The following is a 12,929-nucleotide window of genomic DNA, read 5'->3' as shown; positions in this document are numbered from 1 at the left end:
TATAGTTATGAGATTAACCTAGTCATATTGATGATTAGGACAAATTTCTTCGCAAAGTTTTTGCGTGAGGGTGCTATCCACTTTCAAATACAAATTTCAAGTAAAAACAAATATGGTAAACTTTTTTTTGCACCTAGACTCTCAATTGACAACTGAAGACTAATCCATTTCAAGGTATAAAGATCATTGAAGTGGAATTTGCTTTGATTAAGAAACCTTTTCTACACGCACAGAAAAAATCTACCCACTCGTTGCAAAAAAAAGAAAAACCAGTCATCTATCAATAGTACTGCAGAGCTTATTAGTATTAAGATAAACTTATCTTATATCGTATATTCTCTTTGTTTCTCATTATCTGAATTTCATATATTAATGATAATAGTTAATTTTGTGGATTATTTAAAATATGTTATTATAACATTATAATTATATCCACCACAGTTATCTTAAAAAAATTCTAAACTTAATGTTTTTTATTAATCTAAGTGCATAATACAAGAGAAACAATACATCTGCATATATTACTTTCTATTTCCTGCCCCTTAAATTAATAACATTACTTATTGAAAATAATTCTCCTATACCATAAAAATTATTATTATTATTATTATTATTATTATGTTACAATAAGAGTTAAAACAGACGAGAACATGTCGGACTCTGCCTTAAACAAATCGAACTTATATAGCATATATGAGTTTGAGTCTGCCCTATTAGCCCGTTTTAAAAAAATATTCAAAACTCAGATCTTACTTGTTTAAAAGTATAATCTAGTGTATTAGCCACTTTAATGGTATGCTATAGTATATCGTTATGAAATAGATCACTATGTTTACATTTAAATTATCCAGTATGCCTACCGGTAACTAGACTCATCTAACTTTAAAATTAAATTATATATTTTGTATATATTTTTATATTAAAATTACATGTATAATAATATTATATATATATTGAAATAGTATAATATGAATATAGATCTATAATATAACTAAATCCACCGATCTGTTATGTTTAATATGTCTTTTACATGACTTAGTCTAACCTATTAAGTTAACTAGACATTTTAAAAAGGGTAAGTCATATATCTTTACGAAAAAAATAAAATTTAACCTAACTTATTATAGGCCAGACGATCTAAAATTGTTGGAGATTTTATCATTAGTCTTAATCATCTTTTATTTACATACTACAATAGTAAAATAATATAATATTTATGTATTATTAATATAAATATTTATATTATAATCTGTTTTTTTAGAGTGAATAATTATTAGATCCAACATAAAACTACTTAAATAAACAGTTTTTGGTACTAGATACAGTCGATAAAGTTAGGGGCTAACGGATGAAACTCATAAAAATGTTTGTTTGCAAGTGCGCGCTGTCTTCAACAATTAAGTTTTCATCGTAGAAACTGCATCTCACACTGCTTTGCTTTCTCTTCCTTATTTTCTTCCCTCTTTCCGTCTCTATTTTCTCACTTCCTTCCAAGGTATCAGATTAACATCATGTTTATACTTTCTTTCTTCACTTCCCAATCTCATTTTCACTTCATTATTACTATTTATTTATTTATTATTATTATTATTATTATTAATTATTGTATTCTCAAACTTAATTCCCTCTTTTCCTTCCTGACCGGGTGATTGGTGGCGCTGCTATCTAATCTGAACTCAATCACACATTTTTTGTTTTATTTCATTTTATTTATTATCCTTTATGGTGCAACTGTAAATTTTGGTACAATAATATTAAAAAATCATTTCATTGAATTCAGAACCCGTTTCCTCAGCATTCAATATCCACCTCTCATTTATTCCATTCTCAATTTGTGAATACAATTTTTCTTGTTGAATTATACAACAACAACCAAATCTTAGTGATAATAAGGTCTACTTGGGAGTTCGGAAGGAAAGGAAATGAAAAACTCGAGAGTTAGAGCCATCTAACAAGTGTATTTGATGGCTCCAAATCCTTTCTTTGGTTTTATCTATTTCCTTCCAATAACCAACTCGCAAATAGACGCTAACGGGTCGATGAGATGGATCGAATGAGAGGTTATTAGAAATGTAAAAATGGTCCCCAAGTTAATGTTTTCTTATGCAATCATCAATATTATATTATTATATTTATTCATTTATTGATAAAAATGTGTGTTTGGTTGTTTTTTGGTGTAGTGTAGGAAAGGACCAGTGACCAAATATAGTTTTTTTTGGTGGGGTTATAGTTTGAGTGGTGTGTGGATCATATATAAAATAAATATGGCTGGATTGGTAGAAGAGGATCATAAAAAAGTTCTTGGGATTATCAAAGAAGAGAGTGAGGGGAACAATAACAATAATTATAGGACATTGGTCAAGGAGAAAGAAGAAGAAGAAGAAGAGGGTCATAGTGGTCAAGGAGATAGAGAAATGGCTCCTCCAGCAGGAAATTCTTCTATCCATAGGTCAAGTTCAAGGCCTCAACTTGATGTAAGCAAAGCTGAGATTCAAGGGAATCTTGAGGAAAAGAATCCCACCATTTTGTTGCCTAATCAATCTGATGATTTATCTCACTTGGCTCTAGACATTGGAGGTATTGTAATGGTTTTATCAATTATAAACATTCATGTTGAAATGCTTATCGGTGGTTTGAATTTTTTAAAATTGTTTGTTTTTCTGTTGGTAAATGGGTTTTGTTGTGCTTCATTTTTCGAGATAGGATAGAGTTACTTTAGCATTTTCTGCTTTCTCTCTGTAATCTGTATATGAGATGTATAAAACAATTGCAATCTGTTGAGGACCTTCCCTTTCACAATCCAAAAGGCTTGTTTGTTTCTTTTCTTGTTTTATATCGTTATATTAAGCCTGGTTGTATCCTTATGTTCTGGATTTTCGCGGTAGTCTTTGAGATCCCTCTTGTGCAGAAAAAATAAAGAAAAGAGAATTGAACCCTATGGCAGTACCTATTTCAGTCTGATCCTTTTCTTTTTGGTCTTTTTACAGTTTGTTTTATATTCATTGATGTATGATTGTTCAATTCTATGTTAATTTGATTAAATTTTAGCAACAAAATAAAGGGTTGGTAGCCTCTGGAGTATGCTTGAACTTGTTCAATTTTGTGGGTAGGATCTCTGATAAAGTTGGTGTACTTTTCAAGACATGAGGACCAATCTTCCGATGATAAAAGGAAGAGAAGTGTGAAAGACAGACTGGGGATTTCTAATGGTAACAGGAGAAGCTACCCTATTCTTGGTGGGAGGCTTCACTTTGTGAAGTTTGAGACAAGAAAGATTAACGAGTGCTTAGATTTCATTTCTTCAAAGCAGCTTCACTGTGGTGGTAAACCTTTTTCACTTTACTTTTACCAATATCATTTCTACAATATTTTATTGCTAAAACTGTACTGCATATTCAATAACATTTTATAATTTTGTTGGTCCTATCTTCTCATCCAATTACATTCAATATTTCTAACAAGTTTCAGTACAGTATAACAATTTAATGAATTAATTTTTATAGGTTTGGAATCACATTACACTGGTGCTGACCGGAATGCCATAATTAAGGTAACTTCTAGTATTTGTCTGTTTTTTTTTGGCTTATTCGAAGCTTGATTCTATTATCCTTTGCTGTTTGGATTATATCATATCTTCAGATTATCAACTCTAGTTTTTTAGCTTGTGTGCATGGGACTATAACTTGTTACGACTTATGACATGTAGAAGTAGTTATTGCGAAAATGATAACCGAGTGGAAGTGGATGACAACTAATGAGAAACTCACCTGCAACTGCAATATTAGGGGTTCAAATCCCAGAGTTACCGCGTGCAGGGCTCATAATCAGAAATTGCTTGAGAAACTTGAATCTATGAAAATAAAGACTCAAATTTGAGACCTTTCTGTTTATTTCATGTTGTTGGTGTTATAATCTGTAATATCTGTTTTATAAAGGGGTGAATACACACAATTTTGTAGTAGTTTATTGCTTATCTTCCGTGTTGATACTATTGCCATACTAAAATGATTATTCGTCGTGTGACAGGCTACTGGTGGTGGAGCATACAAGTATGCTGATCTTTTCAAAGAAAGACTTGGGGTCAGTCTTGACAAAGAAGATGAAATGGATTGTCTTGTTGCAGGTGCAAATTTCTTGCTAAAGGTGGTCCCTGTCTTGAATTATCTGTTTTGCTTGCATTTTATTTAAGCCAGCTCTATAGGATGTTATGCATCTACCAAGTTGAAATATATTTATATATGTGTACATATATATTAATCTTCACATGATGCATTATCCAACATTTCTTATATGATACTTATCATAAATATGAATAGGTACTCCTTATTCAAATAAATAATTAATGGAAGAAAAGCCGTCTATCCGACTTTGCTTCTTTTAATCATATCATTGTCTTTTCCTCTTGTTTCAGAAGATAAAGAGCCAATTAGTTGGCAAGACTGGTCGGCCGTTATGTATGGAGTCTCCATTTTATTCGCAAATTGTTGGAGGGACAAACTTAAATATAGTTTTATATGTTAACATATTATAGCCGACTTTTGTTCACTTGACGTCACATGTTTCTTCCTATTAAGTATTAACCAAGATATGATTGAGAACTATGTTAACTCTTCTCTGCTATAATAAAACAAGTTCTATAATTTAGTTTGGACTTTGGAATATTGGAAGGGTCCGTTCTACGCTATTAATTCATACTTGCTAACTGATTTGTAGTTTTTCTTCTTAGTCATCAATAAGTTTTTATTAAAATTTTACCACTTATTAGGCAATTCGTCATGAAGCTTTCACACACATGGAGGGCCAGAAAGAGTTTGTTCAAATTGACCCTAATGATTTGTTCCCTTATCTTCTAGTTAATATTGGATCTGGTGTTAGTATGATCAAGGTACATTTTCTTTTATTTCATATTTTCATAATTTTATTAAACGTCTGATCTGTTTGGATTCTGTTCCATGAAGACTAACAGGTTCTACTCTAAACTTTTAATTTATGTTTGACTAGGTTGACGGGGAAGGAAAATTCGAAAGGGTTAGTGGGACAAATGTTGGTGGTGGTACTTATTGGGGTTTGGGGAGACTGTTAACCAAGTGCAAGAGGTCATTTTCATTCGGTTCCTTATTATTTTGATTCGTTGCTATATTTGAACTTTTGACAAGGTGTTTGTTGAAATGAATTTCCAGCTTTGATGAGTTGCTTGAGCTGAGTCAGAAAGGTGACAATAGTAACATTGACATGCTTGTAGGGGATATTTATGGTGGTTTGGACTATTCTAAGGTGATTTTTTCTGTTGATCTTATTTCCATATAAATTATCATCCTTTAGGGAAATAATTATTTTGAAATAACTTGATATAGATATGAACCCTTTGATTTTTTTAATCAATCAAGATAGCTGAATATTCCCCTGTTTTATACAATCCTAGATTGGCCTATCAGCGTCTACTATTGCTTCAAGTTTCGGCAAAACTATATCAGAAAAAAAGGAGCTTACGGACTACAGACCAGAAGATATATCACTCTCTCTTCTACGGATGATTTCGTACAATATTGGCCAAGTGAGCTGACAACTATAAATTTATCCATTTTTTAAATCACAAATGTAAGCTGCTAAATGTAAGCAGTAATGCAGATCTTGAAAGTATTGGTAAAAATTTAGACTGTTTCATTCAGCTTATCAAGTTATTCAATTCCTCGTTTGATATCTGTTGAGGGATAGTTTTGTAAATTAGGCATGTAAGAATACGATATTCATTTTGTTTAGTTAATTGACTATCGTTGAATTTCTCTTTGAATATGTGTTAAGGACAAACTCTCTTAAAAGTCGAAGCAGTTAGGTGGAGCCATGGTGGCTCACCTTTTGCTTTATATCTTTAACATGCCCCCTACCGATGTCATGCTAGAGCCTTCCTGGCTCTTGCCTTCAAACATGGACAACGCATAGTCCTCTACTCTACCTTGTGCGGAATCCAGTTTTTTATTTTGAAGAATGGGAGTGGCAAGAATCGTACTATTAACAAATTGGTTGTAGAGGTTCTATTACTATACCAAGGACCAACTCTCATAAAAGATAATTATGTTAAGTCGAGGGATATGAATGATTTTATTTCTCTAACATGCCCCTTCGGGCATGAATTGTGACAATGCATTGGTCCACTATACCATGTGCTGAATTCTAGTTTTTTGTTAGAAGAATGGAGGAAGCAAGAATTGAACCCTTCCCTACCTGGAGTAGGCTCGTATACCATGTCAAGGACTAGCTCTCAAACATATATATAAATGAAAAAATATTTTCTTTATATAAGCTTTTGTACAACATTTGCAAAGTTAATGTTGGTTTGATATAGTTATTCATATTATGTTGACAAAAGTTCATACTAGTTTAGCAATTTGTGAACCTTTCTTTTTAAGATCAAAGTGATAATACATTGATTTTAAAATTTATTGTTCCTTAGAAAGACGTTCCAAAAAGATTTTCCTTTAATCATAATGCGAGATAAAGAAAATACAGAGAAACTATTAATCTGTGAAGATAATTGGTGAAACTGGTTCTGGTTCTAGGTGATACTTTGTAGCATTATGAGGAATCTTCCCTCAGTGATTTTCATGTTCTATTCCAGCATCTGTTCTCCCAGAAAGTACCTGACCGATCTTGTGTTCTTTTCATTGCTTTTTTGTAGATAGCTTACTTGAATGCATTGCGATTTGGGTTGAAGCGTATCTTTTTTGGAGGATTTTTTATAAGAGGCCATGCCTATACGATGGACACTATTTCTTTTGCAGTTCACTTCTGGTGCATACTAATGACTTTACCTAGCTGAATATTTTTCCTTCATTTAAATTGAATTTGTCTTGCAATTTATATCATTTTTCATTAGGTCAAAAGGGGAAGCACAAGCAATGTTCTTGCGACATGAAGGATTTCTGGGAGCTTTAGGTGCATTTATGAGCTATGAAAAGCATGGTTTAGATGACCTCATGGTGCATCATTTGGTTGAAAGGTTCCCAATGGGTGCCCCATATACAGGAGGCAAAATACATGGACCACCACTTGGGGATTTGAATGAGAAGGTAAGTGATATGAATTGGAAATATATGACTTGTGGTTGTTGCTTGGTTTATATAAATGGATCTTAGTTGGTACTTTATAGTCCACTACTTCTACTATATTATTGTTGTTATTTTATAATAGACGTTTCTTTTATTTTGTTGTTTTTCATTCTAAATATTAAACGGACTAATTTATTAAAGGTTTAAATAAGCTGTGAGTGCATATTCGACTAATTTAAATAAAATTAAGAAAAGGGTGGCCCAGTGCAGAGGCTCCCACTTAGTGGGATGCGGGGATGGTAGATGTACAGAGCCTTACCCCCATAAACAGAGAGACTTTCCAGGACTAATTTAAATAAAATTATGCCATAAAATTTAAAAAGGGTGGCCCAACGTGTGGGACACCTACCCGACTAGGTTCGGGAACGATATCTTTACACATCTGTTTTTTATAAAAAAATTATATCAAAATTATGGTATAAAATTTGTTATAAAGAAAAAGCATGCTATAAAACAAAGCCAATATCAAACTGAACCTGTCAACCCGAACCCGAGTTTTTCTAAAGCTAAAGTACTAAACTGCCCATTTTAATAGAACTGTTAGGGTATTGTTTCTCCGTCTTGCACAGAACCGCGTGTTGCATCTCTCAGAAACAGGGATTCTTGGCAAGTAACGATTTGGATTCAATTCGTTGACATCCCAAATCGCAAAAGTATCACAAACTGGTAAGCGTGAACTGGTATGCAAAGGGGTAGAGGAGCGAATTTGGTAACTGAAATTGATAATCTGTTGATGTTTTTGCTCAACTTCGTAGTTATAGTTATAGAGAATCTACTTAATAAGAATATGATTTTTATGAGGCATCAATTCCATCTCCATCAAGAAGGTCCTACTTTGATGTGTCGATTTTTTTCTATTTAAGTTGCAACATAAAATAGCTAAAATAGTAACTCCGTTAATGAGATTCTCTGGAATAATTTTTTTATGTCGTCCCATGGTATTACAATTAGAGTGTATTAGAGCTGCAGGTTCAAGTAAGTATAGTTTTGTTATAATTCCAGCTGTGTTAGCTTGCTACGATTTTAAAAAAAATGAAAGAAGCAATCAAAACTTCAGCTATTAAAAAGCTTTTAATTAGAACTCATAGATGGAGAGGAGCAGTAATTACATATTATCTTCTTTAAAAATACAGTTAACTCAGCAAATGATAATTCTTGGTGACTAATTTTTTCATTTATTTTGAATTTTGCTAGATGGTTCCCAACTTTAATATGCTATCTGCTTTCGTTTAGTTCTTTTTCTTACACTCAGAAGCTACTCAACCTGTTTGAAAATTCCACATTTTTGTGCATTCCGTAGGCCCTTTACCGATGTGTGTTGGGTAGGTGTGGAGGTGTAAGGAGGGACTTGGACTTAGTGGTGAGAATAAAACAGAGTTGGAATCAGATAGAGTAGAGAGAGGAGGGTTTAACAAAAGGGACAGGTGGCAGAAGGTAAAATATGGGAGCAGGGTTGTAGTATGATAGGAGAGAGGTAAAAAATGTGAATAAATTCAGAGTGAATTGGGTTTGGATGGATAAGTTCTGTTAATGTTTCTCTCTTTTATCTCTACTGCTTGTTTTTCAGTTTTACAAAGGACTTGCTCTGTTGTAAGGAGATAGACTACATTCTTTTGTAAATAAGGGTTAGTCTCAACCAAGATTTTATAAAAAATTCATTTACACTCTGATTTTCAATGCAGATTTCGTGGATGGAGAAGTTCTTGCAGAAGGGAACTGAGATTACTGCACCTGTGCCAATGACTCCAGCTGCTGGAACTACTGGACTTGGGGGTTTTGAAGTTCCTTTGTCAAAAGGAAGTACTCTGCGACCCGATGCAAGTGCTCTGAATGTCGGTGTTCTCCATCTAGTACCGACTTTGGAGGTGTTTCCATTACTAGCTGACATAAAAACGTAAGCATGATTGCTGAATGTGGTGGCTGTTAAGAGATTAATAGGTTTTCTTCTATTGGGCTGGCTTTGTATTGATAATATTTTGGTATTTTGAATTGCCAAAGAATGTAGCATTACAGAGCTATGTGTGTGTAACTGTATGCATCAAATATGTTTTGGGAAATTTCTAGTGTTGACCATCCATGTAAGATCAAATGGTCAAACTTTGATTCTCTCACTCAAGAAAAACTAAGGCGCTTTTCACCTGATTCTCTTTCTTTATATTTATTGACTATGATGTACTTGCTTCTTAATCACTGGGCTATTTGTTACGCTTTTCAAAATTCAGTTTATTAGAGAATAGAGTTAGTTAAGTTTTACTTAAGCATTTATCATGTGCCATTTATCAATTAGCATGTGCTAATTGTTATGTGCACCTGCTGGAAGTTGTTAGGATCAGTAACTGCTTTATGCAGTTACTAATCTGTTTATTTTCTCTTTTGCTTTCCCTCTATTTACAGGGATAAGCTTCTCCTCTGTAATTGCAATTTCATAATAAGATTTCTCTTCATTTCTTTATATCTTTTATCTTTTTACATGGTATCACTCGCCCTAATGGCCTCTGCCTCAGATCCCTCCACTCCCCCACCTTCCCATTCCTCTGCTCCCCCTATTCGAGCACATTCTCCATCTCTCTCGCCTCTATAGGCACCCCTATATCCACAGCAGAACACACTGACTATATCCTTGATGGATTAAGTGAAGAATTCCAACCTGTCATCACAGCTATTGAGAGCCAACTGGATCCACCCTCCATCAATGAGCTAGAACAATTCTTGCTGACCTTTGAATCAAGAATCATCAAGAACAAACACAAAGCTGTCTCTGATGCTCTGTCAGCCAATATAGCCTCTGTTCCTGCACCACACCAACATACTGACTCTGGCCCCAATCCTAGTCACTTCAATCCTACTTATCCTTCAACAACATCCCCTCCCACACACAGATATGACTCACTCTCTCCATCTTTCAATGATGGATCAAGAGGGGGACGTTCCAACAAAAGAAATGGCAGATTTAATAGGGGTAACAGACCCTCTGGCAGGTATGGAAGTAGTTTCTTCTGCACTCACTGCAACAGACCTGGGCATGACATAGCATGGTGTTTCTTTGCCCCCTATAACATTCCCAACCCCTATCCAGCCTACCCTTACCCATATCCTCCCTCTCGCTTTACTAACCCCCAATCCAACTATCCTAAGGGACCCAGACCTGACCATCACCCATCTAAATCAACCAACTCTCACATTGGCCAAAATTACCCAATTCCCTCCTCTCCCTATTATCCCTACTATCATTCACCCATGCCTTCCCACAAAACCCCCTTCTCAACCTATCCCTTCAATGGTCCTCAATATCAACCTTCCCCAGGCTACCCACCTTATGCCATGAATGTTAGCACTGGAGGTACTGATCCTAGGCACTCTCTCTGGTTCCCTGACTCTGGTGCCACCAACCACATCACCTCTGATCCTGCTCTAGTTCATCCAACAGCAGAACAGTTTGGTCCTGAACACCTATACATGGGTAATGGCACTAAAGAACCTATATCTTGTAGTGGAACCACCACATTTTCTTCTCCCTTAAATCCTCACATATCTTTATCTTTACATAATCTTCTTCTTATTCCCACCATCACTAAAAATCTAATTAGTGTCTCTCAATATGCCAAAGATAACAAGTGTTATTTTGAATTCCACCCTAATGAATGTTTTGTGAAATCTCAGGGTTCTAACACCATTCTCCTCAAAGGAACACTCACCTCAGAAGGTCTCTATGCTTTCCAGAGTCTTTTCCCTCAAAAGTCAACCTGTTATGCCTCCATTCCCAAATCAAACACCCAGAGCACCTCAAGTGGCATAGATAGCTTAGCTTAGCTTATTACCTTCTATTTGGATCCAACCCTGACTATACTTCTCTAAAGATTTTTGGCTGTGCATGCTTCCCTTTACTAAGACCTTACAACTCCCACAAACTTGACTTCAGATCCACAGAATGCACCTTTTTAGGGTACTCCTCTATGCATAAAGGATATAAGTGCCTATCCAATGATGGAAAAATATACATCTCTAAAGATGTCAAGTTTAATGAATTATCTTTTCCCTATAAAAACCCTACTAAACCCTTGTCCTCTGATTCATCCACCTCTGACCCCTACACTCATCATCCACCTATCCCAAACAACCTATCTAACCACAATTACACCACTAAAAATACTTATCCCTCAGAACCAACATCTGCCCTCAATCACATTAACCCTTCTCAAAACTCTCCCTTTTCCCTCACACCTATTTCTGACACTGCTATTTTAAATAACCCTATTAATCCTTCATCCTCTAATTCATCCAGCTCCATATTTCCCTTATCCTCCACTACCCTTCCTCCCTCCTCCTCATCATCTTTAACCCCTGACCCTCAACCTTCTCATCCTATGATCACAGGGTCCAAGGCTGGCATAAGTAAATCCATCTTGCCTAACCTTGCAAGCCTCTTTTTGGTCCAGTCTGAACCCTCCAACCCTAAAGAGGCCCTTCTCAGTCCTGTTTGGAAAAGTGCTATGCAAGAAGAGTATGATGCTCTTCTTAAACTAGGAACCTGGTCCCTGGTTCCCTTACCTCCACATAAAAAGGCAATTGGCTGCAAGTGGATATTCAGGATCAAAGAGAACCCTGATGGTTCTATCAACAAATATAAAGCCAGGCTAGTTGCCAAAGGCTTCCATCAACAACCAGGAGTTGACTACAATGAGACTTTCTCACCTGTAGTCAAACCTGTCACAATAAGGGTTCTCCTCACCCTTGCTGTTGCTTATGGGTGGACTATCCAGCAACTTGACATAAACAATGCCTTCCTAAATGGTGTCATCAATGAAGAGGTATATATGTCTCAACCTATTGGTTTTCAAAATGGTGATAAAACAACTGTATGCAAGTTACACAAGGCATTGTATGGCCTCAAACAAGCACCTAGACAATGGTTTGAGAAATTTAAAGGCACCCTTCTTCAACTAGGCTTTCAAAACAGCAGATGTGATAACTCTCTGTTTATTTGTCTCAAAAGTACATACCAACTCTTTGTCTTAGTCTATGTGGATGAAATAATCATCACTGGGTCATCACACAGTCAAATTGCTGCTCTAGTTCACAAACTAAGCTCTGCCTTTGCTCTCAAAGACCTAGGAAATTTAGACTACTTTCTAGGTATTGAAGTTAAACATCTTCAAGATGGCTCTCTGTTCCTCACTCAAACCAAGTACATTAAAGATCTTCTCCAGAGAGCTAATATGGACTCTGCCAAATCCAGCATTACTCCCATGGCAACAACTTGCAGATTATCCAAATCAGAGTCCAAACAGTTTGACAATCCTACTCTGTACAGATCCATTGTTGGAGCTCTCCAATATGCTACAATCACCAGGCCTGACTCAGCTTACAGTGTGAATAGGGTGTGCCAGTTTATGGGTAATCCCCTTGACCAACATTGGATTGCTGTAAAAAGGATTCTAAGATATCTTCAAGGGACTCTCAACTTTGGCATACATCTCAAGGCTGCTGTTTCAGTCTCCTCTCTTCCCATCACTCTCACAGGCTTATGTGATGCAGATTGGGCCACTGACCCTGATGACAGAAAATCTGTATCAGGGGCCTGCTTGTTTGTAGGGCCTAATCTGGTTACTTGGTGGTCCAAGAAACAGCAAATAGTCTCCAGATCAAGCACTGAAGCAGAGTACAGAAGTTTGGCCCTTGCTGCTCAAGAAATGATTTGGATTGAGTCCTTGCTATCAGAACTCAAGATTCCTCATCAAATTCCTCTCATTTTGTGTGACAATCTCAGCACTGTGAGCATGTCTCATAATCCTGTTCTCCACAACAGAACTAAACATATAGAGC

General features: G+C 35.6%; 1 protein-coding gene across 3 annotated transcripts in view; it reads left to right on the top strand.

Moving 5' to 3' along the window:
• Nucleotides 1,363-12,929, top strand: part of LOC109326805 (pantothenate kinase 2-like) — a 19,373-nt gene continuing 7,806 nt past the window's right edge. Inside the window, exons 1-12 of one of the 3 annotated variants that reach the window (XM_019559643.1) lie at nt 1,363-1,495; nt 2,186-2,577; nt 3,111-3,323; nt 3,504-3,550; nt 4,027-4,143; nt 4,766-4,885; nt 5,002-5,096; nt 5,181-5,274; nt 5,423-5,554; nt 6,677-6,789; nt 6,875-7,067; nt 8,789-9,000. In XM_019559643.1, the coding sequence (XP_019415188.1) occupies nt 2,265-2,577; nt 3,111-3,323; nt 3,504-3,550; nt 4,027-4,143; nt 4,766-4,885; nt 5,002-5,096; nt 5,181-5,274; nt 5,423-5,554; nt 6,677-6,789; nt 6,875-7,067; nt 8,789-9,000 (1,649 nt within the window). In that variant the 5' untranslated portion in view covers nt 1,363-1,495; nt 2,186-2,264. Of the gene's footprint in view, nt 1,496-2,180; nt 2,578-3,110; nt 3,324-3,503; nt 3,551-4,026; nt 4,144-4,765; nt 4,886-5,001; nt 5,097-5,180; nt 5,275-5,422; nt 5,555-6,676; nt 6,790-6,874; nt 7,068-8,788; nt 9,001-12,929 lie in introns of those variants that run through there. The other 2 variants (XM_019559642.1, XM_019559641.1) reach the window with 2 other exon arrangements.

This window comes from Lupinus angustifolius, chromosome LG14, assembly GCF_001865875.1.
Source record: "Lupinus angustifolius cultivar Tanjil chromosome LG14, LupAngTanjil_v1.0, whole genome shotgun sequence".
Classification (NCBI taxonomy): domain Eukaryota; kingdom Viridiplantae; phylum Streptophyta; class Magnoliopsida; order Fabales; family Fabaceae; genus Lupinus; species Lupinus angustifolius.
The sequence above is the reverse complement of the archived record's forward strand: the minus strand, read 5'-3'. Positions and strand labels throughout refer to the sequence as shown.